The sequence below is a fragment of the Thermobia domestica genome, chromosome 4, assembly GCF_964235325.1.
Source record: "Thermobia domestica chromosome 4, izTheDome1.hap1.1, whole genome shotgun sequence".
Classification (NCBI taxonomy): Eukaryota; Metazoa; Arthropoda; class Insecta; order Zygentoma; family Lepismatidae; genus Thermobia; species Thermobia domestica.
The window spans coordinates 121,617,256-121,645,123 of NC_137457.1; the positions used below are offsets into that span (position 1 = coordinate 121,617,256).

The 27,868-nt window shown below is 33.6% G+C and overlaps 1 protein-coding gene across 1 annotated transcript in view; it reads right to left on the minus strand.

Annotated features, from left to right (window-relative positions):
- The window catches only part of LOC145683352 (trypsin-2-like), a 275,021-nt gene that overhangs the window by 195,182 nt on the left and 51,971 nt on the right, over nt 1-27,868 (minus strand). Inside the window, exon 3 of the mRNA XM_081754690.1 lies at nt 25,764-25,855. Within this exon, the coding sequence (XP_081610816.1) occupies nt 25,764-25,855 (92 nt within the window). The remainder of the gene's footprint in view (nt 1-25,763; nt 25,856-27,868) is intronic.

Consider the following 27,868-nt stretch of genomic DNA (forward strand, 5'->3'; position numbering starts at 1 on the left):
TTTGCAGCTTGATGAGATTGCTTACAAAGGTGGTGAGCTTAAAGTATATGCTTCCAATGACTGCAGGGCTGGATCAACAACTGTATAGATGTTTCTCGTTTCATCTGCATTCGGCAAATTCAGCGAGGTTGAGTCATTAGCACCTGTTAGAAATATTAGTGCTACTTATCTATATACATTGACCAAAAAGATATTGTTGCACAACTGCGGACTCATGGTGTTAACAGTAATCGCAGGCAATAATATAATGAATACGAACACGTTCCGCATGTTTTCAGAGTTATTTGAGAGGTTCAAGCTCAGCTCGCCTCTACATCGGATTTCATTAATTTTATCTTTAACCCTGTTCATATACTGAAAAATGTTCAGAACAGTTGGTTAAATCTTAAAGGCAACGAAAAAATATTCCGATTCCCCAAGTTTGATTACACTGACAGTGAGAAAAACATTATACTAACAGCAAAGTTTTCTTACATCAGAAAGTGGAACAGAAAGTAATCAAAACAGCTGATTATCAATTGTCCAAGACCCAGCTTTAAGAGTGTTTTCTCTAGTAACATAGAGAGGTAAAAAGTAAGCTTAGTACTGAATATATTTGATGAGAAGGCACATTCTGCTTTGGTTCCTTCAAGCTGTAATGAAACAGCAGTGTTTAAAGATTTAATTATCAAGTGATGGACAATTATGAACACAAAATGCATTATTGTAGGGAAGAAAAAGAGGAATCCATACGAAAATCCTTTCACAAGTGTAAGTGACTGGATAATTAATTTTCTTTGAAGATTCCTGTAGTAGATGAAGAGGTGGAGAGAATTGAATTGGCGTGAGAATAGTTGAACAAAGACACATTGACGATATGTATTGGAGTACTTCCGTTATTATTGATGTCATAACCTTACCTTAATAGAATTATAACGTACGTTACGTAGTACCGGGTAATTTTCAGACGGACAATTTAGAGAGAAGATTTAGTTCATACCGGCAACTGTCAGGAGGAAAGTACAATGTGAGTGTAGAGCTAATATTTGAATCTGAAAAGAAGCTTAAGGTCAGAAGCATTCTAATTCTTCGTTCTGCACAATATGGACATGTAGTTTCAATTAAGATATGGACAAACTGACTCTAAAAGCAATAGGTGAAAGAGAAGAAGCATCATATTCTACAGATATTGAAGACTTTGGTGTAATTGTGTCGTCATACAAAGTTATTAGGAGCCTTAATAATGAACCTGCATTGCTGTATGTCTGTGATAGTAGCTTAAAAATGTATTTATTTATTAAGTGTTTTGTCTGTAACTTGTTTCCTACAAGCGATACAAAGGACGATATTTCGCAACCACAAACAAAGGCGATCTCACCGTTCCTTCCAATCTTCTTGTTTAAGTTGATATTCATATATTTTATATCTTTCAGGCACTAATATCTTGTGAATATTATGAAAAAATATCCGTCTTTTGTATATTGCAGACACATAAGAGAATTTTAAAGTGTTTGTGTTTAAAAGCATTGGTGTCGGTATCAGTAATAAAACAGGTTTAAATGATGTACGATTATGTAGGAGAAACTACAATGAAATTTTCAACAGAGTGTTTTGTAGCACCCCAGAGGGCACTGACCCCTGGGAAGTCACGGCTAAGTTTAACGCTTAGCAGTATAGCACTGTGTTAATAGTAAAATGGGGACGCCACCTGTGTAGTAAAATGAACACAGGAACTAAAAAAGAATTCAACATAAAAGAAAACCAGACAAACTGATTGGATTGAAAAACAAAATTAAATAAAAACAGCAACTAACGAATCTGACCAGAGCGAGACTGCTGCCTGAATACTCTACGAGTACCCAGAAAGCAGCACTTTTCTTGTGTTGAGAGATTCTTACCTGCAGATAACCTGAAAACTCCGATGACCAAGAATATTTGTTGGGTTAGAAACAGTCAAATAGTAAAGACTGGGATACAGGGAGTTACAGTTTTATTTTTACCTATGTTGATTAATATAAAACGTCTCGAGACAGGTGCATGCGTATGAGTACTGATATACAACTCACTTGCATAAAAAAATGATTTACTTATTCATCTTATATACTTGTAAACTTATTAATGTGGTTAGGATATCCTGCTGGGAGACGGAAAGAGAGAACAACACGAACTTTTACAGTAACCTACGTTCACTAAGGAACAAACCAAAGAGAAGACGAGTGGACAAATGAGGCACCAACTTGTGTTAGAGGGAAACACAAACTTTAAATTGCTGAGACATACTTATTAGCTCACAATAACCACATATGGGTGAGCCAGGAGTTTCCTATAATATAATCTGTAAATATCATTTGTGAACCATCAATATGCTGCTGACTTTATACTGATCAGCTAAACTTACCTGCACTAGAGGTGCATTTATATTTTGCCTAAAGGACCTAAAATAGGACACTCGCAATACATATCACAAAAACGCTAAAACTTTCAGCGAATGGATTCAGCATCCGTGCAAAGCGGAGCAACTCCCCTACTACGAAGGTAGGCCCATGTAGATGAGGCTTACTTACACTAGCATATTAGCCTTGGTGAATATTGGCATGATTTGATTTCACATTGGATATGAACACACTCAAAAACACACTGCAATTAAGAGCTTCGTTGATAAACTGGTAATTTAGGGAAATAAGAACAATGACCACTAAACACACACAAGAAAATCACTCATTTGGATGAAAATATATTAAAGCTACGATGACGCAACTTTAGCCATCCAGATATTAATGATAGTTACTTAAGATGAAAATGCGTCTGATAACTTGACGATTTTGTTGCTAGGTCGAAGTGTCGTGGGTGGGGGCCGCCGACTTGGACTTAGCTAACTATAGTCAAATCTCGGCTTTTGCTGGAGAGACACATTTTGTAGACTTCAGAAGGAACGATGAGAAATGTACACTGAGATAAATGGATAGCTAGTGATATTATACACTTCGGGAAGAACAACATATGAGGTTCCAATATTGATCAAACTAACCAAGTCACATGGCGGAACAAAGGAGAATGATGAGCGCCCAGATTTTCTTCTAAAACCACATTATCCACGACTACCCAAATAACGCAAAACATTCTTCGTGCTTATAGCAACTTTAAACTTAACAGAAACACTCCGATGGATTGTTTATATCACAATTCAACCATGATAAATGGCGCGCGTGTACAACTACTGCTTAAAATCACGCCATATTTTTTCAGTACCCGGAGTTCTGTTCGCGAATCCGCTAGCATGATGCTTTTCAATGTTGCAAGATTTGCTTGCTTACAAGTTATGTCTTGTAAAATTTAGAAATATTTACCACCTTACAAGAAAACTATAGGAGAATTACAGCCCAACATCATCTATATAATTTTATCAAATAACTATGCAAGAGGCAGAAATTATTTCTTTCAACGAAAGAAAATGAGTTTATAAATAAAGCTCTCGACTCTGTGTTGATATATAATACTGTAGATTAGACCACGTCGTGTCATTTGTTACATCAGTTGTTCCTATCCTTTTTTATCTGGCGCCCTTTTCGTAAATCATGTTTAGTTTATCAACCCTCAGTCATTCGTGCTTGTAGGCCATATATGCTTTTCATATGTTCCTTTCTACAATTTCAGATACAGCATTGTATACTCAAATATTTGGTATTAATTTATATCAAAGAGCAAGGGTGACTCATTAAGTCAACGCCATATTACTATTGATAAAAATAAAATTTACACAGAATACTTTTATAATTTTACGTTTATTGAAATAAATATTGCAAATAAGGAAGAATGTTCAAATAAATCTTTCAAAAATTTTCCACGAAATTATCGTTTTCTTGAAAGGAACGTTCTTTCTGCTAATAATAATAATAGCCATATGGCAACAAAGGAGGTGGGCTGATAAGGGCCATTTTTCGCCCATCAGGCCCGAGATGTGAAATGCATGGTTTCCAATAGTATACCTCATAAAAATAAGAAATCAAATATATTTTGACGGAAGGCGCTGTAAGTGAGAGGTAAAAAAAAAAATAAATAAATAAACAAAGACGTAAGCCGTGTGTTAATGAAGGAACGTAAACACTAATGTCATGAGTTGGAATCCGCGAAAGCAATAGTAAATAGAACACTTGCGGCAAGAATAAGAAGAATGAAGTCTACTACGACTATGAGATCAATATATTACATCGGAAATAATCAGGCATAGATAATAATCAGATAGCTAGAGACACTTGTAGCTAGTTTGCAGATTAGGCATCGTCCTTGCTGTCGTCATCCGAATCGCCACTGGACCATCGTGCAGCTGCGGCATCTTGTAGTGTATGAGTATATTCTAGACTTGGTTTCTTAACTGCGGTGGAATTGTGGCGCCAGTAAGCCAGAAACCATAGTACGGAAGCAACATGCCCACAACATCCGACGACCCGTGCGCCTACTTTACATTGAGAGTACCACTGAACTCGGAGAACAGAAGCATCGTCATGATGTATGTACAGAGAGTACATACCTTTGTCACTTAAGTGCTCGTGAGTGTAAGGATCGGATACATCAGGATAATGATCGGAGAATCGGCTATTGTTGGTCGTTGTTTTTAATCTTTCCCTCAGTATTGCAATATAACGTATCAATGACTTCCCATCGGTACTTCATTGACGCGTGGTATGTATGATTCTTCGATATGTATATCTATTACAGAATGTTATGCCATTCTGCGACTGGTTTTCCTGCTCGCACTTTTACTCATATCATACTTTCAGAAATGAAACGCCTTCTCAATACTCCATAACGTGCTGTCTCTATTTTTGCTGCCCTACACACATATCCGCGCAAACAATACATTTTTTATATATTTTATTGACATGCTGAGCATGTATTTTCAGTCACAATCGGTAACTAACATCAGAGCTGGAGTCTCCAGTTGAACTCGTACATTACAGCGTATAAACGGTATTCATCGCTCTATACTCTCGCGCAATACATTTTGATCTCTAATAGGTAGAAGGACACACTGAACCAAAATCAGTTAGTACTCATATCAAAGGTTACACAGCGTTATATTATGACGAGTCAGATTTATTTTGGTTCATCGACTCCTTCTTCCTATAAGCCTCCATCAAAGACAGCAAACATTACCAAAATGTCGCAAAACGCTGAAACGAACTCTTTTTGGGCTCTCATTTCTATGACTTACTATTTTCTTTATCACGTATCTATTATTTTTACATATGCAACAGATCTTCTAGTATACAAATACATTGCAAACTTGTCGGAATCGAACACTTCATTTTTCCGTTGTCTGATGGGCGAAAAATGGCCCTTATCCGCCCACCTCCTTTATATTAATTTTCAGCAACACTTCCCATAAAATCGTGGTACACTGCAATGCAGTATTGTATTTTACCTACCCATTTCTTAATGCAACAACACTATTTACTAACTTCGTGTTTGCACGGTATTTCATTTAGAGCCTCTTTTTTACAATGTGTAATGTTTGTATTTTCGAATTTAGTTCTGTTTTGATAGAAGCTTGCACAGCTCCCCTCTATCTCGGTTTTCACGTCCTCGTGCCCATTTTGGGAACCATTGTATTACACTTACGATAACACCACAGTAACTATACAGGTGATGGTTCAATGTTTAAGCTCCATCTTAACTAATGTACACATTCACTTTACTCACCTCTATATTTTTTTACTCTGTCAACTTAATACCTTTCAACATGGTACAGCCAGCAACTTTAGAGGAGGTTGGATATATAAGAAATGATAGCTTTTTCCACTAGCAGAATAGTTTCACTGTATGTCTAATAATTGGACAAGCAACATGAGCAGAAATAAATGCCCGAAATCATAACATGCCAGGATATTCGTCTACTTTGAGCAAAAAGTATTACTATCTGAGAGCAGCACTTAGAGAAACAACCACGAGATAAATCTGCAGAAATTCCATTCACGTTAAGTTCTACGAGATAGAAATTAATGCAAAGAAAACCAAAATAATAATACGCATCATGCAGAGACCGGAAAAGTATGGAAAGCTCAACAAATTAAGTAAAGAATGAATGAGGGAAAGGAAAGAGCAAAAACATGGGAATAAATTAAATTTTAACGCTCAAAGACAAATAGTGAGCGTTTTCCGCCCTGTTTCCTGTATCTGTCTTGGGTTTTCTCCATTTATGGGATAATCTCTTTCAGTATTAATTGCGAACCTCATCGACAGTGTTTAATTCCTTTCAAAATAGTAACTTTATATCCAGGGTCTGATTCGAACAAAGGATTCTGAGAACGACAATCACACACACTGTCCACTTAGCTACACAGGTAATATCAAGTGTATTCTTAAATCAGCCATTACACCCGCTATTATCAAACATGTTGTTAAATAAGCTATTGTCGGTCGGCGGGTTACCTCAGTTCCATTTGAAGTTTTAATTTTATTTACGACCTTTAACCATCTCTCGCTTGCAGGCCCTTTGATTTCATAAAAAGCATTGGTCCTCTAAATTAAAATCAAGAATTAATTAATCTATACTCTTGTGAACTGACCGTTGTCTATATTCATATCTATACCTATCTATCTATCTATCTATCTATCTATCTATCTATCTATCTATCTATCTATCTATCTATCTATCTATCTATCTATCTATCTATCTATCTATCTATCTATCTATCTATCTATCTATCTATCGCTGATCCGATCCGATATCGGATTGATTGTTGATTAAAAGAGTGATTTCCTAACTACGTAAGGGATCTTCAAGGAGGTGCTTATACCGTAATAACCTCTGGCAACGTTGTTACGTAACACACAGTATAAATAAAGTTTCTAAACCGCAAATTGCAAGTTCTGCCGTGGATAAGTCAGTAAACTGTGGAGCATCTCTTGATAGGAGCATCGCAGGTTCGAATCTCGGTTGGCACAGTTTAGTCTTTCTTCAAAATACTCTTATATATGTTTATATTTATTATTAATAATTATGTTCTTGCATGTTTTGTAGATTATCTTAAATAAGTGCAGGTTAAGTAAAATCACAAGTTTAAGATACATATATGACTGCATTATCAGTGTGAGCAGTCCAGAGATGGATTGGGTCAGTCAGACAGTAGGTTTAAATCTGTGAGTGGTCAGTGGATCACGGGTCAACAGAAACTAACCCACTGCGACTCACCACCCAGCGTAAATAATTCTGACCCATGCCAACCCACCGATCCACACTGTCTGACCGGCGTATTAAGACCCTCCTACCCATTCTGCCCAATGCATTGTAGGCACCTTCTTCTCGTGAATTTAACTATGTTTCACTTTCAACGCCTCAATTTTTCTTCTTTTTTCATAATTCATTGGACATGATTACTTAATGAGGACGTTTTACTTGGCTTTTGACGTGCAGGCTGTGAGCTTTCAGAGGAGCTAACTACTGAAAAATATATTTAAATCACCTCTAATATATGCATTACGAGGCGCATCATGCAGAAAGCAACTTTCCCGCGCGTCCCATAGCTGGAAACCGTATGATGCGCGAATCGACTGCATGTACGTGAGAGAAAATGTCCTAGCATAGCGCATACACTAGCGGAACTTCCCTAGTGCTTTCATTAGCGTCGTGGCAGTGGTCAATCATAGCACCAATCAAAGTTCATCTTCAGATGTGACAGGCCCATGGGCCCAATGGCATGAGCAATCTGTTACTGCAGTCTTTCCGGTGCTTATTGCACACCACTGTCACGGAGTTCCTGTAGATGAAGAAGCTTTGTGTTGAAGCAACTCACCTAGAGCAGAAAGCAAGGCACACAAGGTCAGCAATGACATTTGTGCAACGATACAGCTCACGATGGATTGCAATCGGTGCTATGCCTTGTGATTCAAAAACTTTATCACTTCACACGCGGAGGGAGTTCGAATAGGAACGTCCAAGTTCAACCACTGCCACAACACTACTAAGATCACTAGATATGTTCCGCTAGTGTATGTGCCATTCTAACTCTATCACGTACACGCAGTAGCTTTGCGCAACATACGTTACTTAGCTACGGGACGCGTGGGAAACTTACTTTCTGGTTACGCGTCGGACTATATAAAATAATGAATGCAACTATGTGTGTATGATCATCACAGCCAAATTGCAAAGTCAAATGAAATGACTTTTGGCATATAGTTATGCCCAAATTCCATATGAGAAGTTATCATACGCGTATCGCCTTTACTATAATACATATCCTAAGGAGGTGGGGATCCGAATTTTTGCGAAAAAAATAGGCATCTCATAAGTCGTTCAACATAGAGAGATGTCTTAGGATTTTTTTATGTCTTAGGATCAAGTCCTAGGATTTTTTATAAAAAAATCTTTTTTTCTAACGAGCGACCTTTTATATACATTGGAAATTAGTTGTGGTTTGATTTGAAAAAAATAATCAAAAATTATCGATATTAGTTGAGAAATAAAATTGGGAAACATAAACTAAAGTGCTTCGCCTTATATCTACTGCTTTATGTTATACTAATTACTAAAGCTTGCGTTTATTATATGAAGCGTACATACCATAAGGCGATTAAGTAATAAAGTTGTGAGTAAAATGGACATAAAATTTATACTGTAAAGCTTAATTACATGGGAATTATAAAATACGTCTATAGTGGATCCCTATATTTTTGACACGTGTTTACCGGAGTCAATATGGGTATTTAGAGAAACGGTAGGCTCTGTATGTCACGAATACCTTTGGTATTGATGTCATAAATGCTTTGGAAGAAATAAGATTTTTTATGGTAGATATTCACAGTGTGCATCGCAGGTTCCCCTCTAAAGTATAGAGACAAGCCAGTACTTGATTTCTTGACACTTATAGAAAAAACAAAACTACTATTGAAAATGTTATTAACTACCCGCATACACAGGCTTTCTACTCGACAACCCTCTGAAAGACTAAATACAGGCGTACAACTCCTTGACAAATAAATACAGAATCGAATAGCATATTTTTAATAATAATAACAATAATAATAATAATAATAATAATAATAATAATAATAATAATAATAATAATAATAAGAAGAAGAAGAAGAAGAAGAAGAAGAAGAAGAAGGAGAAGGAGGAGGAGAAGGAGAAGAAGAATATGCAAAAGCAAATTATGATAACATTATGACATGCAATGTGAACTTTACAATGAGTGTACTTAACCAGCTTATGTTACCCACACGGACATTGACAGTAATGACCGTTTAACTTGTGTATTGGGGAAATGAATAGTGTGTTGCAGATTGAAAATATACATTGATAGTTAATCTTTGGATGATATCGTTCTTTCACCAGCCAACTTTGCTAGGTGCAAGTCATAATTGTACTTCGTACTGTATGTTAATAAGAGTATCATCATTTCATAAACGCTTTGCTTTGTAGGTCTTGAAACGTTAAAACTAAAATCCGAATATTAATTCATCGGTTTTATTTAATCCTGAAATTTCTTCTTATTTGACTGATTATTATTTTCGTTTTTTCTTCCTTATTCTTCCTCTTTAACTTGTTCATCATTAGTCTTCGTTCACAAAATTTAACTTTTTCTGCATCAATTTCATTAAGAACACTTAGCAATATCGTGGAATATATCCAACTGCAAATGTGGCGTTAAAAACTCCTCAATCTTATTTCGTTAAGTAAAAACGTTCATATTCGTTTTTTTTCGAATAAGAGTATACAAATCCCTACTTGAATACTAATTTACAATGCGAAATCCAAGAAGGAGAACGACTGAGTGGAAAGAACTGAACCGGGGTATGCCGAAAATCAAGAAGACTTTGGTGATGAAGCAGAATTTTTAATAACAATGTTTAATAGACCAGACAAAATTTCAAAATTATTTTCTAGATTCAACTAAGTAACCTGTCATGTTAAATTCACTATCTACAATTTGTTAAAGATGTATCTTCCAAGGAAACTTGATTAGAAATTTACATCCTATCTATCCGAACATTTACAGTTTATTTGGCTGTTTTGTGCTGCCGACTGTCAAGTGGAAAATGCCAATTTAGATTTCATTGTTTATTGTTTCATGTAGCTACATACAGCGGAACTAGATTGGATGATGCTGGAAGTAAGTAATGGTATTTTCCAACGATGGATCTTTATACATATTCTTTCGGGTAAAATGATATTTCTGGTTATTTGTGAGACGTCAGTATTTCTTAACACATGTTGCAATAGCTCTTCATTATTAATAATTATAATTGTTATTAGTAATTATTCAAAGGTATATTCGCTTGAGGAGCGAAAGGTACAATGTATTCTTGTAAGTTTTGTTGGTAAATTTGACAAACTTAGTAGATATGTCGTTATTCATAATTTAATATCTAAATGTGATTTCACTTCATTTTCAGAAATTATTTCTTTGAATGAGAAACATGTAACTCTGATACAAATAGTTGTTACCTTAAGAAAAATATACTGTAGTGTTCGTTGTTTTCGGTTACAAATAGACAAATGGAACGCAAATAATTAGCAAAAACTTAAATACTGTCGTTTATACCAAATAATGATTAAAACTTTCTTCGTGTGCTAAGATGCAATTATATGTGGCAGTATCGGAATGATAGAAAATTAGACTAAGTGGGTAGTATGCATTCCGATTCAGTCATTGCATTATACCAACAGACTATTAGACCATTTGGTTCTAGTGTTTACAAGTTGAGAAGTAGCTAGTTGATATTATCACTATAATACATATATATATATATATATATATACACCTAGAGCTTTCCGAAATAAAAATAAAAATACAAATCGAAAAATAATATTTCGGGACATTTATTTTACTATATCCTAATAGCAAAGTATTAAAACTGTTATTTAAAATTCAGTAATCTAGTCATTCTAATATAATAATTTAAATATTTAACTTAGTTGAGAACCGAGTGAATGTATAATGTACTTGTAAGAAACACATTAGTCTGGAATCATAATTGATTATTTTTATAGCTAGGTACTAAAGTAATCTAAATCATAGAAACATGTTTTGAAAAATGATTTTGTAATACAGAATGAGAGAAACGTCTTTGAATACCCTTTCACTTTTAAACCAGATAGAAAAAGGTCATTGTGTTGCGGTAGTAGAATAAGAGTTATAACTTCGGTAAAATGTGACAGTAATCACAATATAGAACACAAGTAGGAAATTCCAGAAGCGGGTATGTCGCATATAAAGTGATGTCGGCCTGAATTCAGGAATCGAAACGAGTAATTGTTTATTTTGCATCTCGTACTGTGAGCATATTATGTACTGTGACTGAAAAAATGGAATATCTCCTATAAACAGCTTGGTACAACACATTCTATGTTAATCGCGACCATAATAGCCTACCCATTCAAACTGCATAGAAAATATGTTTTTTCCTTAATGGAGCCATACTCATAGTAATTGCGTTCCAGTGGGTCAGTATGACAAGGGACGCTTTACTATACATTTTCTTCTGTTAAGATACAGACAATATTGGTGTATGGATTCAGATGACATAGATAGCATTGATCATTCTATCTGACAACCGTAATCTTTATTGTTAAGTGTAAACATTGCATCTGAAGTTACATACATGAAGGTGAGTTCTGGCGTATGTTATTCAAAATAACAACGAAAGTATTTGCCTTGGATTAGAATGAAAGGAAAACCATTTTCCTGCAGAAGCGCTGGGTACTGCTACAACGTTAAGAAATACCACTGGAAAATTGGACCACTTCTTCCTCATTCCCAGCTTCTTCCTGATTCCTATCTTTCACATTTGCATATTCTCTAGACGTATCTGCCAAGAATTATGTTGTTTGGTTCAGATGATCAAACTGAATTAGTCCTCGTTGTTGAACACATGCAGGTCTAAAGCCTACGTTGCTACGTTGCTACGTTGTTTTGCTCCTCGTTGTTTGCTACGAGGTCTAGAGCCTACATATTACAGATTGCGTGCCAATTTTAATATGATATTTTGCTGTATGACGATGAAGATTTTATTGATCATATCATCTTCAAGTGACAACTCGACATTTTACCCAATGTAAACACTCATGACACTGTTAATCTGGGTGTAAGAAAACCCTTAGTAAATGGCACAGTTGCAACGACACTCCCCTTAACAGAATGTGTTTGTTTCATATTTCGGAACGTTTTTGGGCCTTTCACTCCTATCAACTTGATATATGGCGCTTGACCTCACATTGAGCAGGACTTGCTAATGGTCCTCACATTGAACACTCTTAGCAAAAACTGTTTGAGTTGCTCTTTTAATTGATGTATTGTTTATGATTGTACGTTAAATGTAGTAAATGCTACAAACTCTTTAACCTCCAATATTTATTTTGAAACCCCTCTATTTCCGACCACCCCTATTGCAACTAAGATGTAAAAGGAGGAGAAAATTTCTATTATGAAGATATTGTTTACAATAACGAGACAATTACTAGTTGAGACTCTAACTATTGCAACAACAGAAATTACTAGTGAAAAAATTGTACCAAATGTACAATAATCACATAATTGTGTTCGTATAGGCACAACAATCAAAGGGTTTCTAAGTTACATGGGCTTTGATTCAAGTTCTGCCGATTATTTCGCTTATCTGCAACATAAATCAATAAATAATAAATACCAACCAAAACACAGACATTTAAAAAAACATGAAAAAATACGTTGTCTTTTATGGAAACAACTTCACAGAAAAACCTGACGTTTTTACAACACTAAAAGCGATGTAACTTTGATAATTTATTTCCGACATATTTTTCGTTATTCGCTAATACTGGTAAATGCTCAAATCCAGTTACATTATTTAAATTTCCTTCTACAAAATCATTACCCCCGTTTCAATTTTTAATCTGTTTCTTATCTGATTTTCTGTTAATATTATGTTTACAGATAGAAACTTTAAATAATTGTTAAGGCTCTTTAAACAGTATTCTCCACATGTTATACATAAACATTTACCTTCGTATATAATCACTGTGTTATCTGTTCCATTTGGAATTAAATAAGTGCCACAAACACCTTACCCCTTTATTATATAATAAATTAATAAATTTCATTTGCCTAATGATATTCCAAGACAAAAAGTAATCAGCAAATAATTTGAAAATTCCAATATATCTTAAAGAAGGAAAATAAGAAATGATGTTAAATATACGAATTACAGCTTAATCACTTTATCCGAATTATTCACAACAACTGGTTCCATTAATGTATTCATTCTTGGGCGTTTTTCAACCATAACAACATATTTAGATAATGTAGTGCAGTAATTACAGGATTGTCTTGTAACTTAATATTAGTAAGAAAAAGGATGAATATAAGACTATTGTAAATTATATCCACTACTTTAAGGAATAATTAGAGATCATAATAACATTGAATGGTGATATGGATGAAGTATATACTAAAGATACTGTTTATAAGATCAAACAAGCACTTAAAAAGTAAAAAGATGTTTTAAATTTACACTGTTACCCCTAATATAGACTTCTTAGATAATAAATCAGTAGGTATTTAAAAACTGTTAATTTGGATCTGCAATAGATGATTAAAGAAAAAATACTAAGAACAGAAATGGAGAAATTTTACCTGATGAAATACGTTGTATTTTCTTCGGTTCTTCTGGTTGTGGAAAAATGGTTTCCTTCTTTATCTTTGTACTGCAGCCTGGTTGCTTAATCAATAATTATTACAATATTTATTCTAAAAGCATGAATCAGCGAAAATTTCAACTTCTACATGAACTATTTGAAGAAGCAGAATTAAAATTCTAAGAAAAGAATAGCAACATTTTAAACTATTATTTATTCGATTGTTTTTTTTTTTTGATGAATGTGAAGGATACTGTATTGAATTTGACATATTTTAGAGACTCAAGATAGTATTAGAAATTACTTTACAAAAGGAATGCCTAAGCATTATATTTTCCTATATTGCACAAGCATATTCCAAAGCAATTAAAGAGATAGTAAGAGAAAATGTGAACTTCATATAAGAATTTAGTGAAGATGTGTACAATGAGTTTGTTGGAACAGGCATGTGTTTAATAAATTTAAAGAGATATATTCTATTTAAATTTAAAGAGATATATTCTATTTACTGGAAAGTTGATTATGATTTAGTAGTTATTGTTATGACAAGGAAAGTAAATAATGGCAAGTACAGAAACAAGGTAAATTATTTTTTAAACTCTTTATTAGCGTACGTCTGTTTACGTCTTCTAAACGTTCATTAAGGTTTATTGACGTTTTTCAGACGTTTGTACGTTTTCTAAACGTTGTTTTCAGGTTTTCTAGATTGTTGGTAATGTTCTTCACGTTTCATAGATGAGTTGGACGTTTTCTTGAAGTTTCTTCAGGTTTTTGGGTGTTTTCTTGATTTTCTTTATAATAAAAGGGAGTGAAAAAAATAGGAAAATTGAGAGTAGCAAATATGTAAAAGAGTTTATTATAAAGATGTTAAAAATTGGAAAATGGAAAGACAGTAATATATGACATGTATAAAGTGCAAGAACAAAATGTTATTGATGCTATTGAGAATTTAGGTAGTGAAATTAAAGGAGTAGATCAAAAAACAAAACATAAATAATAGAATTGCTCCGGTTGAAAATAAGAGTGCAAGAGTAGACTCAAAATATTTAGAAATACCTCGAACATATGACTGTTCTGTAGAGGAAGAATATTCACCAGAGACTACGGAGATGAAACAATTAACAAAAAATTAAGATAAAGTAGGAGGAGTAGAGCCTTTGGCAACTCATTTTGGAAAGATAGCAACGAAATATTATTTTAAAAGAAATGACAATCTATTTGGAATAAAAAGTGTTGAGAAGATGGTAATATAGCAAATAGGAAATTCCAACTTTAAATTTAGTGGCAATGATTTAATAATTAATAAGAAAACCTATAAAGGTGAAGGTTTATGGAACCTTTTAGCAATGAAACTAGCAAATATTTTGATTATTATGAATAAGGACGATCTTAAAAAAATACGAAGAAATAATAATAAAATCAGATGCTACTTTATAAAATTAAGATCCACATAGCCAAACAGTTGCGTCTAATAGAGGGACAATATACTGAAATGTATAATCTATTTGAGAGACAAAGATTAAACCAAGATTACTTCTAACTGATAAATTTAAGAGTCACCTACATCTGGAGACAGAAATGGGCAATATACTGAACCTCCTAAAGAATATATTTGAATGGATGATGTTAGAAAATGAATAGATATGTTGATTGTTATAGATGGAGAAGGAAAAGCTGGTAGTAATAATTTTTACGATAAGAAAGTAGGTACAGTAAGTATGATTAATAACAAACTTTCACAATTTATTCCTAACGATCCAAAAGTTATAGGTTATTTAAATACATTTCCAGCACGATTCTGAAATGATGACAAACTTGGCAAAGGGTTATAAAATATTATTGATTAATAAACTCCAATTTGAATGACGAATTCCTGGATTTAGCTATTGTGGTCAACTATGTCTCTGTCATGCTATAAAATGGTTTAACGATACACACCTTCCTCTGCGAACGTTCTTAGAGCCTAATCTACCACCTCTATTTTGAAACCTTTTAGGGGAATAAGGGTAATGACCGAAACCAACGATAATAATGATTAACCTTTTGTCCCTCGCACTGTTCGAAAAAAGGAAACAGGTAAATAAAAACTAATGCTCTTTACGAACGGTCGCATTTGCGGAGTCACCCCCGCTGCTATTCCTCACGTAGTTCCTCCCCCTGTTCTTCCTCAAAGCTCGCTGACTTGCTGTAGCTTCCAGTGCAGGTTGAGGTAATAGTTTCGTCTGTGTTTGCTTTTTTTAAAACGCGCGAGCAGCTCCGTGATAAAAGTAGGAACCATTTATTTATATGGAGTTTGAAATTATACAACGCGCGATCGTTTATGTGATAATTACTGTTTCTGAGTGAAGTTTTGTGTTTATAAGCATTGTCTCGTTTCTTGAATACAAATGAGATACAAAGGTGGTTTGACAATATTGATAATGAGTCTGATATTGATTATCGAGAATTAGTGGCTGCTGAAAGTGATGCGGATCTAAGCAATGAAGAAGTGACCGAGGATGATATTGAACATGATAGTATTTGTGATGCAAATGGGAACAGTGTAGATGCAGACTCAGGTGCAATCGATATGGATGTGAGTTATAGCTACAGTGAAAATAGTGAATATTGTTTCATTGGGAAAGACAGAAAAACAAAATAGAAGAAGAAGGAACTGTTAACATCGGCAAAGACAAAGTGTAAAAACATTGTGAAAAAGATGCAAGCTCCGAAACCTAGTGTTAAAGGTCTCATTGAAGAAATTAATGTTTTTTTCTAATTTTATCGATATAACAATGATTGATGAAATTGTAAACTATACTAACAAATATTTGGACAAGTTACGAATAAGTTTCCATATAGAACGCGACTGTAAAGCAAATCAAGAGCGGATATAATGTCTTTATTTGGACTTCTTTATTTGATTGCCGCAAATAAGGGAGCACATGCAAATGTAAGATCACTGCTGGCATGTAATGGAACAGGAATTCCAATCATAGGTGCAGCAATGAGTTACTCGCGCTTTTTAATGGTTCTCAGGGTAATTAGATTTGATGATTTCGAAACCCGATGTGAGAGAAGAGAGACCGACAAGCTGGCTGTAATTCGAAATGTTTTAAGTACTTTTTTTCCACAATTGAATGGAATCCTATAATACTAGTGAGCTTACTACTATTGACGAGATGATGCATCCCCTCAGAGGGCGGTGATCGTTCATCCAAAATATACCCAACAAACCTGCAGAATATAGTATTAAAATGTTTGCATTAAATGACGAGAAAACATTTTATTGTGTCAACTTGGAGGTCTACTGTGGAAACCAGCCACCAGGTCCGTATGAAGCATCAAATGCGCCAACTGAAATTGTGAAAAGGCTAGTTGCCCCCATTGAGAATTGAAACTAAACCTTAACCACAGATAATTGGTACACCAGTATTCCTCTGGTTCATTCACTGGTTGACAGTGAAAAATTTTCTTTTATGAAACACAGTGTTCCTTATAGTTTTCGAGCTGCTGAAAACGAATCTGATCTTAATTTTGGCCCTACAACCTCAGATTTTGAAATAATGTCAGTTATAGTAGATTGTGGTTAAAATGTTTAAGGAAATTGCAGAACGCAAGGTTTGAAGCCTCTCTGCTCATTTTCTAATTATCCCAGAACAACAAATTATACCTCGTTGGAAAGGGTATGGAACACATATTTCAACTGTCAACAGTTAGGACCAATCTCGCTCAATGTGTAAAGAAAAAGACGAAAAATATTGAAAATAAAGGGGAAAACGTTTTTTAAAAGAAATGTAGAGAAGTTTGCAACACTGACAATCACGCAACGCAAACATAAGCTCAGTAACCCATATCCCATACATTTAGGTGTGATATATCAAAAACTCAAGGAGGTATCTCGAACAAAAGGGAGTAAAGCAGTGTGAAAGTAATTTAAAAAGGAGGGAAAATTTACTATTTGGAGAAATTGAGAAAACTTTGCAACATTACACTTGCGATACTCACACATAAGCTCAGTAACGAACACCTAATACATTCAGGTAAAATACTCACAGATGTTACCTGAACAGAAGTTCAGAAAATTTTGCTAAATGAAGTTACCATGTAAGTAAATTGTCAACGATTGTTTCTTAAAATTGCAGATTTTTATGGCGAAAAGAAACATGGTCAGAATTTTTTGATTTACATCCAATATTCCAATTTGTGAGAAAAAAAGTGGCCTATTGAAGTCTGGAAACATTGCATTTTTCCTCCCTCCCAGTTACCATTCTACTGTTGCTCAGTTGTCTGAAGGTTTGAGCGTGGGGCAGGGAGTTCGTGCAAGTCTTTCTATCGTGTAAGTGTTTTTGTGACTGTCACAATGCCTCGAGATTGTGTTACCCACTCAGATAATTTTTGTTATGTCTGTGGAGAATACATAGTTAAGGCTAAGAGGGAAAATTAATACCTTTGGCGAATCAGACTTACGAACTATATGCTTCGACAGCAAAATTGATTAAAATTCCGTGGGTACTTAGTATTGTCCAATATGTAATAAGTATGCTTCGCATTTCCGATCGTGGTTGAATAACAAACTTCAAGGTAAAATGTCATTTGGTGTTCCGAAGATATGGCGCGAGCCAACAGACCACGTAAATGACTGCTACTTCTGTGCTGTAAATATTCAAGACGTGAAAGGGAAGGACAAAAAATATCCTGACAATATTTCGATTGCAATAAGACCTGTCAAACACAGTGATAATGTTCCAATTCCTGTGCCTCCAGCAACATGGTCCCTGGATGAGAACAAACCAAACGTAGTATCTTCAGAATCAGAGAGCTCAGCATCAAACTTTGAATTTGAAGAGAGAAACCAGCCACATTTTGTAACACAAAGGATTTAAATGACCTTGTGCGAGATATGAAACTAACCTAGTGGCAAGCTAAAATTGTTGGATCCAGATTTAAACAATGGAATTTACTTGACGCAAGTGCCACCGTTTGTTCATACAGAAAACGACATACACCATTCAGTTTTTTTAACAGGAAGATACACATAGTTTTTGTTTTGATGTCAATTGCTTGTTTGCTGCTCTTGGTACGACACTGGCACGGGAGTGGATACTTTTTATAGACTCCTCAAACAGCAGTCTTAAGGCAGTATTAATACATAATGGCAATATCCTCCCAACTGTACCAATTGCTTATGACACACAGGTGAAAGAAACGTATGACATAATTAAACTTATATTAGAAAAAGTTCAGTACAATGTTCTTAAGTAGCACATTGTTGCCGATTTCAAAGTTACAGCGTGCTTACAGGACTACAGAATGGATAAACAAAACATTGCTGTTTCTTATGCGAATAGGACTCTCGAGTCCGAGATAGTCACTACCACAGGAAAGGATGACCATGACGCAGTTAAATGCAAGTAGCTGTTAAGAATGTTCCAACCCCGCTCTAGTTAAATCTGAAGACATATATCTCCCTGCACTCCATATAAAACTTGGCCTTATGAAATCTTTTGTGGTTAGAATGGACAAGAGTGGAGCTGAATTGCAGTATTTCACATAAATTTTCGAATCTCAGCGCTAACGAAGTAAAGGCTGGTGTGTATGTCGACTCCCACATAAGAGATATAATGCGGGACCATAACTTTGATGCAGTGCATAGCCCTCTTGAACCTCAGTGTTCGGTATCATTCAAGAGTTTGTGTTCCGGTTTCTTAGGCAAGACAAAGGCTGAGAACTACAAAACACTCGTAGACAACTTGTTGAATAATTACGGAAAGCATTACGGAATAATTACAACATGTCTCTGAAAATTCACTTTCTACACAGTCATCTAGACTTCTTTCCACCGAATCTCGGAGACGTAAGTGATGAGCATGGCGAAAAAATTCACCAAACAATAGCAGCAATGGAGAGACGATACAAAAGTGGATGAAAACCGAATATGCTTGAGAACTATTGTTGGGATTGGTTAGGGACACCGAAGACCCCAAAGGAAGAAGGTCAAACGCAAAACAATGAAATAGGTGAATCATATGTAGTGTTCTTTGGTCACATATATACTTCTATATCACAATGTGAATATTCATATTGTACATATATAGTTTTTTGTTTACTCGAGTTAACCAACTTTTTTCTCGCCTAGTAAACAGCAATGTCTATGACTCTTTTAATGAATGTATTGGATGTGTGTTAATGAGCTTATGTGTGAGTATCGCAATTGTAAGTGTTGCAAACTTTTTTCAATTTCTCCAAATAGTAAATTTTTCCACCTTTTAAAATTACTTCCAAACTGTTTTACTCCCCTTGTGTTTGAGCTATCTCTTTGACTTTTTAATATATCACACCTAAATGTATGGGATATGGGTTAATGAGCTTATGTTTGAGTAGCGTGACTGTCAGTGTTGCAAACTTCTCTAAATTTCTTCAAAAAACGTTTTTCCCAGTTTTTTCAATATTTTTCGTCGTCTTCTTCTACACATTGAGTGGAATGGGTCCAAAATGTTTACCATTGGAATGTGTGTTTCATACCCTTTCCAACGAGGTATAATTTGTTATTCTGGGATAGTTAGGAAAGGAGGAGAGATTCTTCAAACCTTTTGTTCTGCAATTTCCTTAAAAGTTTAACCAAAATCTATTATAACTGATATTATTTCAAAATCTGAGGGTGCAGGACCAAAATTAAGATCAGATTCGTTTTCAGCAGTTCGAAAACTATAAAGAACACCTGCCTTCATGCAGAAAAAAAATTTGAAATTGAATTTTGTCGAACAGTGTTATTTGCTTCAAAAGAATGTGTTGCAAACTTCTCTAAATTTCTTTTAAAAAAAAACGTTTTTCCCAGTTTTTTCAATATTTTTCGTCGTCTTCTTCAACACATTGAGTGGAATGGGTCCAAAATGTTTACCATTGGAATGTGTGTTCCATACCCTTTCCAACGAGGTACAATTTGTTATTCTGGGATAGTTAGGAAAGGAGGAGAGATTCTTCAAACCTTTTGTTCTGCAATTTCCTTAAAAGTTTAACCAAAATCTATTATAACTGATATTATTTCAAAATCTGAGGGTGCAGGACCAAAATTAAGATCAGATTCGTTTTCAGCAGTTCGAAAACTATAAAGAACACCTGCCTTCATGCAGAAAAAAATTTTGAAATTGAATTTTGTCGAACAGTGTTATTTGCTTCAAACGAAAATTACTATGTTGGGACATTGAAGAAGAACTAGAAGGAAATACGACCGGAATTTCTTCCTTCAAAAAGTAGATTTTAGGGAAGTGTCTTTGGATTCCAAAAGGACAGAACTTTGGTTTCATACGTTCCTAAGAAGAACAAAGCAGTACTTCTTGTGTCCAATATACACGATTATGGAATTATAGATGAAACTACAGGGAGACCAGATATTATATTAGATTATAACTTGACTAAGGGAGGCGTTGACACATATGATAAGATGTTTGCCGCTTATTCCGTGAGTCGTAAGACAGGCCGATGGCCACTTGTTTTTTTTTTTCATTCTCATGAACATTGCGGGAATCAATACTGGAGTGATTGCTGGTTTGAATGAACCAAGTAAAGAACCAAAAAAGAGAATCATATTTTTGAAGAATCTTGGGATGGGTGTGCTAAAAGAGCACATGATATCCAGAGCTAAGTTATCATCATTACCCAAGGATATTTCATTGTATTTGGATAGATACTGTTGTGGTGTGAAGGAAGTCCAGAACATACCTGTTAGTGTGAACAAAACAAAGGGATGTTGTTTCCAATGTGGTCACGCAAGGAATGCTGTAACGAGCATGGGATGTGATCAATGCCAGAGGATTGTATGCAAAGATCATAGCAAAAATGTGCGCGTTGAATGCTATAATGGTGGAAATAAGTAAGTACATCATTATATCAAACAGACAGAAAACATTTTTAAGACGTAATCTTATAGTTAGAAACAATTATATGTATTACATATTCAGACTGTAGTGTCAGTTATTTTCAAAACTTTATTCTCTTTCGCAATACATATAATGTTCACTATACTCATTTTTCTACAGAATTAAAGCATATATTGTAAAATTATATGTAATTTGTATATAATATGTTTATATGCGTATTACTTCAAATAACGTTACCAAATATATTCTTTGTATCTCAAAATGCAAACAAACAAACGCGCGAGTAGTTATGTTACAAACACTGGCGCGAGTGACAAACGGTTAAGATTGGATAATCCGCAAGGGAGATGCTAAGATATCAAAGTGAAATATAAAGTTCAGTCGAATATAGAGCGCCCTCAAAGACTAAACGGGTATAGTGGTTAGCAGAGTCACAAACTCTTATGAACCATTTAAATACAGTCTCACCTTCAGGTAAACTTTGAGGGTTAACTGCCTGGTACTACGTTACAAGAAAGCTTAGAAAGAGTATTAACCAATTAGATTAAGCTTGTAGAGAACATCACATATACTCTAGAATTAGAGATATATCTTCAAGATATATTGCATATGAAGAATTAGGAAACGAAACTGGCAAAAGATTATTTAGTAAAGTTACATCTATTGCTGAAGAGTTCGCAGCTTTTGGAGTTGGTGCTGCTATGAATGCTAAAGTTAGAATACAAATTCTAATTTTTTTTAATATCAATGTCTCTTGAACGTTTCATTCATAATAAATAGTATGCAGAGTATTGAGAATTATGATTTGCAAATTTTACTGCAAATGGAAGAACATATAATAATTTGATTAAACCTAATAAATATATTGACTTTGGCTTTGATATAGCAGGTGGATTTTTTCATCCTCACAGAGCGGACAGTCTCATAAAATGTGAAGCTATATGTGCTCAATAGGGGGTAACATTTCGAGCTAATAATAAAATAAAACTTGAAACTAATTTCTTCCCATTCTTCTTCTCTAGTATGTAAATTAGAAAGCATGAAGTAATTATAGATAGCATAGATCTACCTCGAATAACATTAACAGCTATCGGAACATCAAAAATTACTAAACCAAAAGCTAAATAACTAAAAGAAGTAGGTATCGAATCAGATGGTAAACAAGGATTGAGAAAGGATAATAACTAGTTTGAGTACTTGAGTTTTATAAGAATAATTATAGGCTTTGCAGTGATTATACAGATGTAATGTGGAAAGGTGAATCGAGAATAACATTTATAAAAGCTGGTAATAATATCATTGTTTTATGCAAATGGGCAGAAATAGACGAAACGCAATACAGTAAAATAAAAAAAAACAGTATGGAGATAAGAATGCCAATCGTAGGGTATGAATCTAAATACCGAAGCAAGTGAAAATTAAATATTTTAAAGACTAAAATTATATTTTCATTTCGTATTTATTAATATGTACAAATGAATATAGAAGGTTCTTTTTTTAAAGTTGATGTAACCAATTTATTTAATTGTGGACAATAAGATATGCCTGATTTTTTAATTGTAACTTTTCAAAATGATAAAACAATAAACTGACTGCAGATTCTAGTAAATTTGTTATTGTATAGTTAGAAACCTTTATCTTAAAAATGGACATCATGAGATATTTCCAAAAGAAAATAGACATTTAGAGTTGCTAAGAATGATTATTTTAAGACCTTGAAAATTACAATGAATTTAAAACATTTATTTCGAAAATATGGAATTGCATGACAATCCAGATGATCTCGTTATAAAAAGATAAATGTATGTAAATAATTCTAGTAAGAGGAAGAATGTATCTGTAAATGAAATTACTAATATAATAGTTGCAGTAGATTTGCAGAACATTTGTTAATTCTACAATTGTCATGCGATTTTAATTGGTCAAAGATCTTTACTTATGATATAAAGAATCAGAAAGTCGTGAAAGAGTTTAACATCAATTAAGTAAGTATTAGATTTAATTTGTTGAATTTTTATGAGGTATTTCTCATAAACGTTATGAGATATATCTCATAAAGTGTGCTATTATATAAAAAAAAGTGTGCTATTTTTTAAAATAAAAATTTTCTATTAAATAAATGCGGTAGAATACATTGAATTTTTGAATAAGCAAGGAACCTTAGAACAGAAAATAGTTATTGGTGATCAGGAATTAGAGTTAAACATCAGATTCTAAAATTAGACAAATTAAAGACTACGTTCGGTAGAATAATTTTATTTTACTGAAATGACAAATATTTGTTCCACGTGGATTTACAAAAATATTACTGATAAAACGGTAGGTTAATTAGTTAAAGATGGATTAAACCTTAAATATACTGGACTAAATGGGACTTATCCAAATGTTGAATTTTAGGTTTAAGAAAATGAATAAATTTTTCAAAGATTTACTATATAATTAATAACAAATGGCGTCCTACTTAAACAAGAAAATGACACTACTCTTTTAGAACCTGTTAAACAAAATAATTTGGAAAAGGACAAAGCGTACGAAATCATTTTATGGAAATTTATTCAAATACTACTTAAGCAAAGGTTCTACTTAGGTTTGAAATATAAAATAAATGCAATTACACAAAAATATAATGAAGTATACGTACCAAGTAACTAAAGATATGAAAATATGATTGTATGAAGTTATGATTGTATGAAGTCGTTAAGTAATAGACAGTCTATGCACCAAGTTTTCTTTAAGAATGAACCATTAGAATGATGTTTCTAGAAAATCTATATGGGAAAAGTGAGTTATAAGTATGGAACCTTAGAAAAATTTTGTTCTTACTAACACATTCAACGTAATTATGAAAATTTTCAGAAAATAATGAAATTTTGTTCAGAGGAATGGCTGCTTATTATCTTTAAATTTTGGTCAATGAACAGAGTTTAAGAAATCACTATTTTCTATTGAGAACGTGATAAGCAGGAGATTTTACTATCACTTCCCAAACTTATAATTATCAAGCAAGCACACACACACACACACACACACACACACATATATATATATATATATAACATTGTTTTTATGGTCTCTAATACCATAAAATCTGCCTATAGGATTATCACTAGAACTATGCAACCTCCAATTTAAGTGACAAAACAGTTGAGTCCTTTGTTAAATTTTTAGGAATATTTTCATTCTGAGCTAAAATATTAACTTTCAAGTTAGTAGGGGGTTGAATTGGGCTGGTAATGCAAAGTTAAGTTTATCATGGTAAGGTGTCCATCTGCATTTGTTTATTCCATTAATTAGGAGCGTAGATATAAAAAATATCAATTTTATCACAGAATAGAAAATTTTATATACTAGTTACGGAAGTTCTGTGATTGAAAGTTTGAAATGTTTTTTTATGACAAATTGCACACGGAATCATTTACCTTATCAAAGTGTTAACTAGGAGCTGATATATTTATTTTTCTGTGGAAATTAAGGGTGACATAGCAGTAAAAAGACAGGTTAAATTCTTCTGAGGGAAAATCAAATCTGTACCCGATTTTATTTAATAAAAGTGTCAATTAGTAATGTGAAATATATAATTTGGTGGTGTTAGATAAGCGTCGTTTAGGGTGAAAGTGTAAAAATTAGTTTCTTCCTTGTAAATTGAACCTACCTACTAGCTTAAATTTATAAATCGTAAAATTTTTAAGCAGAAATATTTGATCTCATATCTTAAAATATGTGTATAAACTGTATCCTACTCGTAGCTTTTATCATAATATTAGCATAAACGTAATGTATGAAGATATGAGATTGAAACTTTGGGGATAAAAATAACCGTCTTTGAAAAATTTGGTAAGAAAAGTAGGACAAAATGGAGCAAAAAGTTGGGTCAATTACACTACTGATATCTACATTTTAAAGGTTCCAATTACAGTATGCGCTGGCCGTGTTAATCATAATAAGGTGCTCTCTACATGTATTACCACACCAGTCTCAGTTTAGTAATTACTGGAATTGAACCCCTCTCAAAATATTGGTTGCCTTTGTGTGACACTGTATCATTCTTAGTTGGCAACACTGCATGGCAAAAATGTTTGACACACTCTAGTAATTTATTTCAAAATAGAAATTAATGCTGGGCCGATAACTCTTTTTTGTATGTGTACTGCAAACTGAATCAAACCATCTCTTATCGATACTTCAATTATATGAAATTTCATGTTTCCGTATCTATTATATACGAAGTTACAAGGGCGTGTCCTAATAAGACGAAACATATTAATATGCTCTATGTGTTTGGGTGGGTTTCCGTCTGTGCGTGTACTTACTTTAAATATTTTGGATGAAGGAATATTATTGATGGATATAAAACTTGTTCTGTTCCGTCTTCTCTTTTTAAATTGTATTCTCCAGCAACAATCTGAAACAGAAAAAATATATATATATATATATATGTATGTGTGTGTGTGAGGGAGAGAGAGATCGTTTAAGTTTTAAAGCAGTAGATAATAACCAATGAAATTTTGTAACTTGCAAACATCAACAATGAGACGTGGTTCGGCATTCTCCAAGATATCACCTTACCAATACTTTCCAACAAAATTTGAAGCTATATTGCTAAATAATTCTACGTCAAGTTATTAGATCGTTCAAATATAAATGGTAAGTGAATACACATTAAAACACGTTTTCTTATTGAGGATTACAAACTGAAGATTGTAGAACATCACAAACATTAATATGCGAATTAATTTGAAATATAACAATAGCAACATGCAAGTGCTACGGACGGGTGAATGCGCATTGAAAGTAAGTTACTCTTGAATACTATCGGCACGGTATCATGTTTGTTTAATAGGAAAAGTTATATGGGATCGAAAATTTTAGAATTTTGAAAAAGATTTATTTCAAGAAACAAACTTCATAGATATGCAACCTATTTAACTTGACCATAGTTTTTAACAATATAAATTGCCTTTATATCCTTTGGAGCAATTCTATATACTGAAGCAACACATAGGTATGAAAAAATGTTTGAAATGGCAACAATACGCAAATTTCAAAATTCTGAACACTTGTCATTACAACTACGGAAGCAGTTTTTATAAGGCTATAGAGGCTGCCAAAGACATGTTTTTAAAATAAGCTCATACATCATTTTCAACGGCATATTCAATCAATTTTTCTTTCTGATTTTAATATCTCCGGAAATTTAAATTACTGAACCAGTTGACGTTTGTTTCATTGATACTAATCTAAAAGATTAAATACGATACCTATATATGCAACTTACGTTTTTTAGGTTTAAGCTCAGTATTGTAAATTTTCGCTAAGGACGCAGACTTGATATATATTTTAATTTCAGGTAGTGCCTTTAAAACCTTTATGTTTGGTTGCTAAACTATTAATATGTTGGGCATTACGGTATTAAAAGAGTGTAAAATTAAGTTCCCATACCAAAATTGTCATGCTACGAGATTGCATTGACATCTATCATGTTTTGAATGTGTTTCAAAATATATGAATCATGAAGTATTAAATTTATTATCAAATTCATACTTCCATGAATATGTTAAATTTTTTTTAGAATTTTGGTAAATAACGTTATGTTCCAAAATATAGCGTATCAGTATAAAATGCTAAATTTGCAATCAAAGAACACTAATATTACAATATTTGAAAACAAATAGTTTATACGGTATATTACGTATCGAAATGTTTGCCTATGTATAACGTATCACAGAATTACATCAAATTATTTGAAATGCATGTTTAACACTAGAAGGACCAAAACTTTTACCCCCCTAGAAGTACCGAGTCGTCATTTTGACGGCTGTTTAATTCCAAGAGATGTATATATTTTTTCTTTATATTTCTAATATTTTAGCTTGAATTTAATCTCTTTAATCGACTAGCTTATGTTTTACGTAAGTTTTTCTCGTGATATATTACAGGGCGATCCACGAATCCTCGTCAATGTATTAAATATAATATTAATATCGGAAGTTCGCCCACAGGACCATGGCATGAAAAGTTAAAATAAATGAATAATACTTACATTCCTACGTATGAAATCCTTTTCATACTACTCACGTGATCACCCTACCTGTCCTCTAGACATTGGCTGGGCTACTTTTCTTTAGCTCAAACCCTGTGTATAATGAACCAAACTAATTTGTTTTATATCGAACTTTTTTTTTTACATGGAAGTGAATTTACATTTTCAATACATTTTTCTTTCGACTTGAATGCACTGATCTCAAGAGAGCAACACTTTTCTCGCGCTTACATTTGTGTACTATGAGTGTATTTCCTGATTGCTATCCATAAACGTTTGTAGTGAACATATCCTTTTTTTCCTCTTTCAAACACATTTTGAAAAGTTCTCTATTTGAACGCAGACTACCAATCAAGGTCATCTGTCTCTTTTTCA